Genomic DNA, 13013 nt, shown 5'->3' with positions numbered 1-13013 from the left:
ACACACCGGTACGAGAGAGCGAGGGAAATGAGCACTTTTGCGGTTCATGGAAAGCATACCGAGGAGGGCTCCATTTGAGTGCGAGGGGACAAAAGCAAAAAAAAAGGCAGCAAACCGTGTGGTAGTATCGCAGCCTTAGTATTGGCGTCGTGCTGGGTGTGTGAAGCAACAGCCATCAAAACAGTGTCAGTAGAGCACCGTAGACAGCAGCAGTCAGTGCAGAAAGCACAGCGTCTCCCTGCTTTCGAACCAGAACAACTGCGAACATTGTAATCTCGGCCGCGAATCGTAGTAGCCGCGGGATATCCCACACAAACACAGGTTGAAGTGAAGTAGTAAAAAGAAAGTCAAAAAAGCAACCAAACAGAAGAAAGTGAAGAAAACATCGCCATCACAATAGCGCCAATGCGCCAATTTTTCCTGTGCATTCTATCATCCCCCCCACGGAGGGATGACTCGTTATCCTAAGGGCGCGCGCGGTTAAAGTGTTGTTATCTTGTCTTCCGGCTCACGATACCTTGTTGCCCGTTTCAAGTCGTTTCCACTCTCTTTTTCTCTCTCCCTCTCTCCCTCACTCTCATGCTGAAGAAAAAGGACAAGAAATTGTACAACAAAGTGGTGTAAGGATACAACTTCTGCATCATAGGGCCCGATCCCAATAATAAAACACTGTGTTGCGGATGTGTGCAATAGGTTACCATACCGATGCAGTTACCAAATATTCCGACCGCCTACAAGGCCACGTGAGGAACCAGTTCTCAGTGGTATCTGTGTTTTTCGTTTATCTTCTTTTTAAAGCGAGTGCCATCAGTGAACCATTTTCCGGGTCTTAGTGTGTCATGCAAGGAGAAAGACAAGCTCGGAAAGCTTTTTGTTCAAACATAAACAATTAATTGAACGTGGTTGCAAATGTGATGTGTAAAAACAAAACAAATTGATTGCGAGAAAGCCTGTTTGTGTGATAAAAAAGGCGTTTTTTTTCAGGGGTTTTTGGAAGCATTACTGATTGCTTTATGCAACTGTGCACATATCTCATGCTAGTGAAAAGTGGAAAAAAGTATACTATAAAGCACACAAAACAGCATTATAACGGAGAAAGGCCACTGCTACGTAAGCATATCATCGTGAGCTTGGAGTGCTTTCCCTCGTGGGTTTGAAATAAAAAAAAAACATATAAAGCCTATACACCGAGCGTAACGGAAATCGCGTGCCATAGTGTTTGGATTTTGGCAACCCGAAAACTCACGTGCAAGTGTGTTTGTGGTTGTTGTGTGTGTGTGTTTCGGTGTGCCGTTTGTGACTGGGACAAGCAATTTTGGGAGCGCGGCTCGCAATCGAATTTCGTAATCGAATTAGTGGAAAATGTTTCCCCACGCTACCTGCCTGCTGTGGAGCATAAAGAATCGTCGGTGTACTACCGGCGAGCCGGACGGTGAAACTGGAGGCTGGGTCCATGTGACCGGTGGGACGGACGCAATCCACTGTAGCGTACGTACCGGGAGGTGGAGACGCCGGAGCAGCGATGGTCAGGTAAGTGGTTGAGATTGTTTTTGTGGGGTTTTTTTTGTGGTTGGCGGTGGCGTTCGTTCGTTCACTAGCTGAATCGCAGCCTTGACTGATTAATTTTGCCCGTTGCTTTCTGTGTCACGCGGCAGATCGACGGGGCGTTCGGCGATTTTGCGATTCATAAATGATGAAATAATATTGATCCTTACAATCAAGTGCTGGGGGGGTGGGAAATATAATCTGTCAATCAAGCTTTTCGCGTGAAATTGTGGGCCACATAAAAGTGAACGTTAATCGGGGGAGCACATAATAAATTAATTCGTGGCGCGTGTTTGGGTAAATGTACGATATACCCTTCTGCTGTCAATTTCCTGATTAAACTTCGAAATACAATTTTCAAAGAAGATGTAGAATGATGAATTATGACGTTAAAAAATGAATACAAAAATATATTTTACAAAATGCTACGTGAACTACATTTACAACCAAGCCTTAAAGGTACTATAAATAATTGATGAAATGTGATATGACTGATGTGAAAACTCAACGAAATCGTTCCATTGTACCTGGGACTGACTACCCAGCTATGCCTAAATTAGCCTAAAGTCACAGAAGCTTGAAATAAATAAGAAAATAGTTGTCCTTCAGATAATTTTATTTTTACAGCAAGCTATGCTTAAGCTTGCTACATTTACCATCAATTCGTGGAATATAATTTATCGCCATCGAGGACAATTTGGTTCCCAGGGGAAACGAATATGTTCAGGTGTAAAGAAAGGTTAGATTTATAATTATTTTATTTATTTACTTGTTTATCTATCTACTTACTTATTTATTTATTTTTACGTTTGACGTCACGTTGCCGTATTATTAACACCATGTGTGACTGAAACATTAAACATTAATAATAAGGCATTTCCTCCTTATGCTATGACTTATCCCAGGCATGCTCGGTAGATTTATAATTAGTTGATCTTATTTTCGTGCTTATCGGTATTAATTCTTGACGTCACTCTGTAACGTTCGACGAAGTATTGAAGGGGAACCCTAACATTGTTGCTACAAATAGTTTCCTTATATGTTTAGGGAAATTTAAAAATGATGTGTTAAAATTCAACAAAAACATTCGGATGATATAAATACCATACTTCAAATGAACAAACAAAGCATTTAAACTTCCAACGATTACCGAAAATTTCATAATCTTCTTATGTTCCTTCTCCCTTTTGGTATTTGAGGCTTTGTGGCGTACAAACGACTGGGCGCCTCCATCCATAGAGTTGATCGAACAGAGCCACTAGTCAGACGTATGCTTGCTGGTGGTTTCCACACTTTCGTGGTTAGTTAGTCAGCTCAGCTGTGCGTTATGATGCCACAACACACAACTCAATCTTGGTTTTAGTTTGCAAGTCGGTCATGGCACCTCGGAATCCTTACCGTCAGCTGCGCCATCACAACGAATAACGACGAGCAGAGGACACAATTATTGTGTGAATGTGTGTATGTGTTTAGCACGGAGAGAGCACAAAACAAAATAGTTCATTTGGTCGAGGGCGTCCTTAAGCTGTGCTTCTATTGGTGAGTTTGCCGGTGAGAGTACTGGTTGTGGCTGGCACCTATTATCGAATCGTCACGAACCGATGGCAGTGGCGAGTGGTTGTTTACGCATTCAACCTTGAACACTAGAAAAGCGTTTTTCTAGGTTAGCGAACGGATCTCACGAAAGCAAATAGTACATGCGGGCCCCGTTAGCTTTGGCGTCACTCTAATCCTTGAAAGGGCAGCTTTAAGCCGTCCGACCGCCGACACCCGGTACGTGCGGTGGTTTTCGACGACCACAGTGCGAGAAGCTATTATTATGTAGCATGGCTTTCTTGGAAAATGAACATGAAACCCGGGTCTTTAGATGTATAATTACTGTAATTACAAAAGGAAGCAACAACAAGTGGAAAGGAAGAAGCGGGAAAAATGGTGCTGAAAGAAGTCATGTTTGTTCAATTTGCTGGAGGTGAAATTGACAAGAAACAGCTGTACATACATTGTAGTCAGCTTCCTTTTTTTGTTGTCTTTCTGTTATTTTGCCATCTGTTATACGAAATTCATCCCTAATGACAATGGAAGTTAGAAGAATCAGCTCTGGGGAGTTCTTATTGCGCAGCTCTTTGCGAAGGTCCATTTTGCCATTTCAGAAGCCTCGGAATTGCCTAACATTCACGGTCAATGTCAATCTGTTGAATAGCCTTTTTCAATAAGTAGGATTAAGCAAGGTAAACTGTCTGGACACTCTTACCATTGCCACATTTGCTAGGTTTCTTCACTGTGTGAAGAGTCAGCTCCAGCTTTTGATGGCGTTCAAAGCTATCCTATTTCCAAGCATCACAACACACCTCTTAATTGGATTTCAATGAAATGGAAATTGACCTATCATCCAGTTAAAATGCTTCAAAAGCGAAATCTCTATCTCAAAGCACTTCAAAGCGAGATTCCCCAAATGTGTTCCAAGAACCTAATATTGCGCTTGAAAAGAAGTTGAAGAAAATTTTCTGCGCCCATCTCCCTAACAAGGGTAATGATAAAGATCGGCTCTCAGGATCGATTATTATACACCCCAAAACGACCAATAATCCACCCATTCCCGGGTGCAAGGTGGAGTGGGAATTCGCCATATCTCTCGGTCGTATCATCGTCGTCCGGATTGAGTTGTTTTCCACTTTATTTGTTCGCATGACAGCCTTCGCCGCTTATCATCAACTCAATCAACCGTGGTAAGCGTCGCCTAAACTACTATCGATTAAGGGGGGAGGCGACGAGTTTCGGCCGTGACCTGACCGTGAGAGAGTATGGGTAGGCCCGGTGGATAAACCTCCAGCGAGAAACGGGCCGTGAAGCTATGGATGAAATTTCCATACACTTTCCATTCGACCCAAAAGTACAGGCCATAAATTTGCACCCTGCCAATGGTGCCAGCTCTGGTGGGTCACGTGGAACACGAAAGCTTGCGCTAAAGCCGCCAACAACGGTATGTGCATGTGAAACTCCTGGCATAAGCTTATGTTTCTCACCCCAGTTTTTCGCATCACATCCATTCAACCGAATCTTCGATCAATCCAGTTTCCGGTGAAAGGTACGAAGAAAAAAAAAGGTGATGGACGAAACCCCCCCTTCGAATAAACCGAATGTCCCGAGGGCACGGTCTGTCTGCTACGAATAATGCCATCCGGAGCACGGTAGGATAGCATGGCCGAGACTGAAAGACGTGTCATTATCCAATAATGAGGACAACGATCGCGACGCTTGCCTAAGTGAGCCAAGGAGATGTGAATGAGGGGGAAAATTTATGTGCTGCCGGAACATTCCTGCTCTGTCGTTTATCAACACCGATCGCGGGTGCAGAAAGGTGAAGCAGTGAGGACAAGCGGGTAGATAAACATCAGATGTTCCGGTTCTCGAGCGGCGGACAATATTCGATCCGATAAAGCTCGAGTGAAGTGGTGGCTATAGAGGATGAATGTTGATAGCATGTGCACGATATAGCATTAAAGGCTGTGTGTATGACCGGTATGAACCGGTTATTGCTTTATTCACTACCATGACCATATCTCGTTTGCCGAGCAGTTCATTGAATTGATCCGAGGGAGAAAAATTGGCTTAACGGATTAAAGCGCTCTGCGATTAAAGATGCATCTTTTGGAATGAAAATAATTAATAATCTTTAATTGGATTTAAAGAGAATTGATGTATGGAACCAATCAATTTTACATGCTTTTTTTACGGTTCATATACTACCTGCCAGGGTGAAAGGAAATTTAAACGTTTTCCGGTAAATACGGTAGTTGAAACACTGTATTGCATATCTTCAGGCGTTTATACACAAAATATCCTCTTTATTCTCTGGGTTATTAACCATTACTACAAATACATGGAAAATTATTCAGAGAACGGTTTTGTATAGCTATTGAACCATTTTTTAAATATATTTGAATGTTTTCACTTTATTTTTGCAAAAATGTCGGATATTTTTTCGCACTCTAGCACAAGCGCTCCGTCATCTGGTCATGAGTGTTTGACATTTTGACATATTTGTAAAAAAAAGGCAAATAAAACATAAACAGTCAACTTTGTTTACATGCGCGGTTTTCTCTGCCGGCTTTATTTACTACTCGCTTTTCATCACAATAGAAGCAACTTGTTTCGAAGGTGTATTCATCGATGTGGCCAGTAGTATTCCTGTAATCATGAGAAACTGTTACGTTTATCAGTGTGATCGGCAGCACAAGAACGATTCAAAGCGAACGATGTTTAACGTTCCCAAGGTAAGCAGACGCAGGGCGAAAACAAACCCTTTCACGGCTCAACTCCATACACTCGATTACCTTCGACAGGATCCTAAAAAGTTTGAAGAATGGCGCCTGGCACTTCCCAAACACCGGCCCTTGCGCCCACACGATCGGGTGTGTGAAAAACACTTCAAACCCACGGACATACAGCGCGCTTGGACGTATCACATCGAGGGCAAAACGAAAAAACTGTTGCGAATGATACCGGTGCTCCTACCGGACGCTATTCCCAGTATCTTTAATGTGGTGAAACCGGACGCTGGTACGGTTGCTACCGGCAAAAAGCGCAGAAAGAAATCACCAGAACGTTCAGAAGAAGAGAATGTCATCGTGGTTGTGGAAAGTACGAGCCAACCAGTGGAGGAGCCGGTCGATCGGGAACAGTCGATGGTTATTTTCATAGAGGAGAGTGAATCGATGGATGTAAACAAACCGGATGTGGTAACGCCGAGTGAGAATGGAGCGGTGGAGTCACTAGGCACGGAAATGGATGGCGGAGAAAAAGAAACCATTTTCGAGGAACTGTACGATAACATCTTTGAGGTGGAACTACCATCCACGCTTTGGGGTGTACACCGTGAGCCAGACAGAGCGTATGTAGCGTTCAGTCGATTTGGATGGTGTCAGAGGGATGGGAACATGAGTAGATCGGTATCCCTGTTGATTGATAGTGCTTTGGAAGTTCGGGCCTGGTACGATGGGACGCTAGTGTTTAGGAAGGATCTTACAACTCAGCTGGCATCATCTCGGTCCGATGAGAATGAACACCCGGTACGACTGAACATGATCATAGTGAAGTTACTAGATAATTTAGAGCAATACACTGCCAAGGAAGAATTGGTTGATGTGGAGAAAGTTAGAGAAGGATTAGAAGATTGTTTAACAAGCGATTCTATTAAGGAAAGTAGCATAAACGATAGAGCCAGTAGTGAGGGATTGGTTTCGACCAAAGACCTAGCATAACTGATGAGATTGCGTTGGTATGATTACAAATTGGAAAGAAAAAAGTACTTTCATGGGATTGTCGTTGATTTGATGAAGCACGATAGCCAAGCAACCGAAGCCTCCAACTGTCAGTAAAGGTCAACGTTTATCTTTCTACGAAATCGATAGCTTTGTTTTACAAAGGAACGATCCGTCCGCGTAGGACGAAGGTTGGGACTTGCGTCATGCTTTGCGAATGATAGAAAACAAAATTGCAATAGTGTCCCGTACATTCACGTGGATTTATTTCAAAGTTTTCCTTTTCCTTTTTTTATATGGTTCTGAACGGCGAGCTCTCGGGAAGCTTCTAAAAAAAATGTAACCGCTATGCTCCTTTACAGACCAACGATGTCCGTGGTTTGAGATAATGCGTTCATCAGTCTCTAGCACGCTCACGACGTTGCTGACGGTGTACCGGATGCAGCCACCGGCATCGGCATCACGTTGTTGATGCACTCCTCCTTGTTGATCAGGTGGCAGGTTTTGTTCACCAGGTTCATCAGCTCGTTCAGCCCAAAGGCCCATTCGTTCAACACTTCTGAGGCGGATTTTTTCTGCGAAAAATGAATAATCCCCGCCGGTCGGTCCGTTTTCACCTTGAGCGTGCCAGCGTTTACCATCCGCGACAGATACTCTTCGCATTCAGCTTCGCTCAGATCCAACAGTTCGGCCATACGCTTCAAGTTGATGCGCGTGTAATAGTTCGAAATGATGCGCACATTATGCTCGATGAGACGATTCTTCAGCTCGGCCCAACACTTCTTGCCGTGGCTCGTTTCCTGGTTGAAGATATCGAAAGTGTTCAGCTCGGCCCCGTACACCGTGCAGAGGGCATCGAAATTGATCAGCTCTTTGCACATGAACAAACGCAGCAGCTCTCTGTGGACGAAGGAAGACGGTTAGAAATCGTTTCAATACACCAAAATACACCACCACCACTTACTTGTACACCGGTAGCTCCTCGAGCAGCTTGTTCTTGGACAGATTGTGCATCATATCCACCTGCTCGTTATCGTACGGCGAAAGAATGCAGTACAGCACCGCATAGATCATCATCTTTTGTCGCCGTTCTGTTTCCTGTGCAATCATGTCCGAATCTACCACAGCCAGGTAGTGGCGCGAAGTTTTGATAAACGACGAATCCTTATCCAACCGTATCATCAGATCGTAGTATTTGAGCTTTAAATCCTGCTGCTCGGCATCGTTGAAGAACTTTATGTTAATCTTCTTTGCGATGATCTGCGTACGGACAAAGTCCTGCTTGGCCAAACAGAGCCGCATCTGTTCCAGGATCAGTTCCACCTTTTCGCGCTTATCCATCGTACCGTACGTTTCCACCTGCAGCTCTTCCATGATAGTGGCCGCACCGGTAACATCCCCATCCGCCTCCCGAATGTCAGCTAGCATCTTCGTTAACCGGGCACGTTCCACCTCGACGTAAATCTTACCCTCCGTAACCGTACGTAGCGTATCGATCAGCTTTAACTTCGTTTCCTTGTCGGGCGTTTGGTCCACGTATGTGCAACATTCCTGGATCATTTTTGCTACCGCCTGCTTCGACTGTGACCGGCGCTTGACCAGTATCGTGACGTACTCGTTCAGATAGTTCCAGTTGCGTGCCTCGAAGCAAATCTGCACGATGGCAATGAGTACGCGAGCGCTCGACACCATATCGGCACCGATGCGCGTTTGCTTTTCGAGCTGAAGCAATATTTCAAGCGCCTCGTTAAACTTGTTCTCGTCCTTTGCCATCTCTTTGCAGAGCGGAATCTTTTCGTCACAGGTCGCACTATAGTCGACCTCCATCTTTACGATACGGCCCTCGAACGCATTAATGTCCATGGCTTGGTCCATGTTGAGCAGGTTCTCTCTACGATTATTTTCCAAAGCGCTGGGTTCACGATGATGTGCTATGGAGAAAAAGCAAAAACATAGAGACGCTGTTGGTACTGGATACGCAAGCTACGAGACTGGTTTGTGTGCAAGGTACAACTTACATAGCGGGGGGGGAGAACTCGTTCGAAGTTTCGCTGCTGTCACAATACACGCAATCACTGTTGAATTACTATTGTATTTCTCCTATTCAGAAGGGAAATAAACTAAATTATCCACGGAAACGTTCTGCAAGCGGCTGGCAGATGATTCTTTAGTTTTCCTACTTGACAGATGATGACTTTGCGCATCGTGCACTGTCAAGGTGGCTGTCATTGCTTCGGGAAACCTCGGCTGCGAACAAAGTACAGGGCTGCTAATACTACTTTCGATGTTGTGTAGCCGTATTTTTTTATATTGTTAGCAATTGAGTCTAAACTATTTTGTGTGCTTTTGATACTTACTTCAGCAAAAATTGATTGCATTGAATTTGTAATCAGATACCATGATGTTCCAGCATTAATAAGAATGAACTGTGTGTACATTCACTTAAGAGCCCTGTACCGTTCATCGATTAGAAATTTCGCCGTATCGTGCGAGTACGCAGCCATTTCATCGAGTATATTATTCAAACACCACAACGAACGCAGCCGCAGCGGATGCATCCGTTGGAAAATGTCGAGTAAAATGACGATTTGATTTGGTTTTGAATAAGAAAATGAAGGAAAATCTGAATACTCCAAAAAATAAAGATAAAATTCATTGAAATGCAACAAACAACAGCTTTCTTCTTCTAAATCGGCCTATACATTTCATAAGAGCAGCAAAATGATGTAGTAAATTGAGTTTCTGCAAATGCAGTTGAGTGTTATTCAGAGAAAATCAGTGTACATTTGTGTAGTATGTTTTTATTTTTGACAATTTTTTATGTAGTTTTTGTAAAGAAAGATTTAAATTTGAAAGGAAAATTTCAATATATCTTATCCGATTTTGTTAAGTAGAAAAAAGCAGATGTAAAATTCTAATTTACTAATGTTGAATGTGATCGAGTGTTTATACAGCCTCCACACTATTGCCACAGCCTTTCTGTGTACAAGTGAACAAAATTTAACAGCAAACTAAACAAAATACAGCCTTACTAGCAACGTATAAAACTCCGAACACCGAAATAAAACAAAACACATGAAATAGCAACCTTTACAAAACTGTCCCTTTCGATATTTCAAGCCGGAGCATAGCTGCAAGCCATGATGAAAGTCTACTGATTTTCCCAGTGTCTGCTCTACCGCTGCAACTCTTCCCTATCTCTGCACGCCACCCACCCATCTGCGTCCATGATGTGTAAGGGCAAAAAAAGAACGTGGTGTGCACCTTCCGGCCAAAGTCCCGTACTCGCAGCGCAAGCAAATGAAGGTACGAACAGGAATTGTGTCCAAAACAAGCAGCACTAAAAAATAAACATATCGTGACAGCATCATCCCATCCCATGCTTAGCCTGCTCGATGCTCGATAGGTCAAATCAAAATAGGGGCTGTATCCGTGTGCCCGCCGCTGGGCAGGTCTAGGAAAGTTCTCCGATGATGGTAAAACAGAGAGATGCTGTCACGGATGGACGATTAAAGTGAAACATGGTTTTTCTAGCGAGTTTGTTTTTGCATAGTGCGCAAAGCAGCACGAAATAGAATGTCAAGTGTCAGGAGATGGGCACTTTAAGGGCGCGAAAATCCACCAATTCTAGTGTAAGGTGATGAATTAAACAGAACTCTAAGCATTAGTCTGCTTATCTGAATTTAGAAAATTTTCCAAGAAAGCAATAATGGCACAAAACTACCTATTGAAGCACGAACTTGAGCATTAGCAGTGGAGAAATCTAAAAATACATTCCACCGAATCAATCCGGTGCACAAATAAATATCGGTTACAATCGTCGGAACCGGTACCGGTTGCTCGTTGCCATTAGAAACTTCTGCCTGACTGAGCTACCCGGTTTGGGGACAGTAGCAGGAAGCGGTATGTGTGAGGCTGTATCAAGCTTCATCCTAGCTGCTAACCCGATGAAAGTCAATGTTACAGAATACACTAAATAACAAGCAAGGATTTGAAAATGCTAAGACGGGGTATTTATGTGTGTAGGGTGTATATTGCATACATTTGGGCGCTTAGGTACGAAAGAATGCGCCTAAAGGTATGCAATATACTCATAACACCGCTAAACGCTCTACGACGCACTACGACGGTTCATCGATATGCAAGCATTGCCGCCAATAATAACGAGAAAAAGGAGACTCTAAACTGCAAAAAAAACTCATCGCAAATGCAGCCCGTATTTTTATTCTTCTTCGCATTAAAGCAGCGCTTAAACATGTTGCTTCTGCTAGTCCTGCCCAACAGCCTGGCTGCTCGTGTGTTCGTAAGTGTGTGGGAAAACCGAGCACGAGTTAACCTTCAATCGCCCTCCCTACCGAAATGTCTCGGGCCCCGAGACGGTATGTGAGCGAAACCCACATACACATACCATAACCACCTGTCCGTGTGTGTTCGACTGTGAAAGTATCCCGGAAACGGCGTCCTTACAAGGCTTGCTAGGGCAGATTGAGCTAGTCCTCGGCCCAACAGTTCTCACACGCACACCCGGTGGTTGTGTGCGAGTATTGTGGTTGTTTATGGAAATGTAAGACCACGTTCGTTAGCTGTACCTTAAAATGGCACAGACCGTTGACGGTGCTCTAGTTGCAACTTTGGCGGTTCAAGGTCAACCATCTCGCCAGGCTCATCAAAACCGTTTCCTGCACTCACCAGTCCCCTTCTGCAAGGGACGAAACGATGAGTGCAGGCGCGAGCATGTGGATGCTGCTGCGATGCAACAGCGCGCATAATCCGGGTGCAATGAGTGAAGCCTTGCAATGGTAGCTGTTTTCCCAGGGAAATAGTGAGTGAGACACAGTAAAATTGATAGCAATTTGTTCAATGATGAATTTTTTTTTTTTAATTGTAATTTTTAGTTATAACTGATTCAAAATAAAATAATTCGTCCTACCAAATAAGTCATATTTTCCGAGTTGAGAAGCACTGAACAAAGCTCACAGGAAAGCAACAGGACGAAAGCGAGAAAATGAGTTCCTCCTACCGTGAGTGACCGCCATGATAGTGGAAGCTTTCGTCAATGGCACGTTCTACCACGTTGGTTGTTGAACGCTTCCTTCTACCGTTTACTGATTTAAATACTATTTTAATTTTTAAACTATTGCTCATATTTTGGTTTGCTATTAACTAATTCTTTGTTCATTATTATTTTATACACATTTTAATACAGAATTTGAATGGATTTAAATCAATTTGCATTTAAAGGAAACGAACCAATTCCTTTCGTATACAAAGTGCTAAAAAAGCATCAACGTTCGATGTGTTTGATTTGCTTTTCAAATGAATTTCATTGGCAGGCATTTCGAAGGAAAATGCTCGAAAGTTGCCCAGCTCAAGGATGTGTGACATACAATACAATCGAGTACGCGTGTAACGCCATATCGAACGCACAAGATGCTCGGCCTCAAAATGCTGTGAAATGCACATAAGCTTCATCGATATCGAATTTCGCTCTCAGTCGCTCGCTCTCTATATGGTTCGATTCGAAGAATCCCAGAATCGATATTGGTGTGGAGCAGCGATTCAACAGGTAGAATGTTTTTTTTTTTTTTTTGCAGTTGCTGGCATTCGCGTATCTTTTAGCGAATAGTGTCCATGTAGCATGTATGGTGCAGTGTTTGTGTTTGTTTCACAAATAAGGCACATTTACTGCTGAAGGTAGGTGTGTTTCACCATTCAATGTTGGCGCCTGATGGTATGCAATTTTTATTAAACTGCATATCTTCAGATGCGACATAGCGAAATAATTGATCCCTTCTCTGAAGACGCTCCAGGCACGACGTACCAATTACACTACCTAGTGGAATTACTTGAAAAGGAATCGTACTTATCGTAGAGTTCTTGGCCAAAAACGTTCTAGGTTCCTTGGGTTTATTTACCCTCAACTGGGGTGCGTTTCCTGCGTGACTGTCCTGATAAAATGAATCAGGAACTACTTAATAAATTTATCATAATTGTATACACACATTCCTGTACACTTTTCCAACGTGAAATCCCGGTACAAAATCACGTCCCTGCAAAAGAGGAATTTTTCACTTATTGTTACAAATAGTTTCCCAACTGAACGATAGCAAAAGCAACCGAAATACCCGGCCCAAGCAAAACCGTGTACGCCATCCGAGCATCAAGTCGCCTAAATTCAGGCAACCGAATTCCGGTCCGTAAATATCT

The 13013-nt window shown here is 43.4% G+C and overlaps 3 protein-coding genes across 3 annotated transcripts in view; 2 read left to right on the top strand and 1 right to left on the bottom strand.

Annotated features, from left to right (window-relative positions):
- The window catches only part of LOC126562725 (protein lifeguard 1-like), a 195583-nt gene that overhangs the window by 33174 nt on the left and 149396 nt on the right, over positions 1–13013 (top strand). The window lies entirely within an intron of this gene.
- On the top strand, positions 5742–6806 carry LOC126561129 (uncharacterized). Its single transcript, XM_050217073.1, has 2 exons — positions 5742–5819; positions 5889–6806. The coding sequence occupies exons 1-2, from the start codon at positions 5742–5744 to the stop codon at positions 6804–6806; spliced, it is 996 nt and encodes a 331-aa protein (XP_050073030.1).
- On the bottom strand, positions 7191–8692 carry LOC126562201 (26S proteasome non-ATPase regulatory subunit 12). The gene is made up of 2 exons (XM_050218645.1): positions 7771–8692; positions 7191–7706 (listed from the first exon to the last, which is right to left on the bottom strand). Exons 1-2 carry the CDS (start codon positions 8679–8681, stop codon positions 7220–7222), a joined length of 1398 nt encoding a protein of 465 aa, XP_050074602.1. The 5' UTR covers positions 8682–8692; the 3' UTR covers positions 7191–7219.

This window comes from Anopheles maculipalpis, chromosome 3RL (genome assembly GCF_943734695.1).
Source record: "Anopheles maculipalpis chromosome 3RL, idAnoMacuDA_375_x, whole genome shotgun sequence".
In the NCBI taxonomy this organism is placed as follows: domain Eukaryota; kingdom Metazoa; phylum Arthropoda; class Insecta; order Diptera; family Culicidae; genus Anopheles; species Anopheles maculipalpis.
Note: the sequence above shows the minus strand (reverse complement) of the source record. Positions and strands in the feature narration are given on the sequence as shown.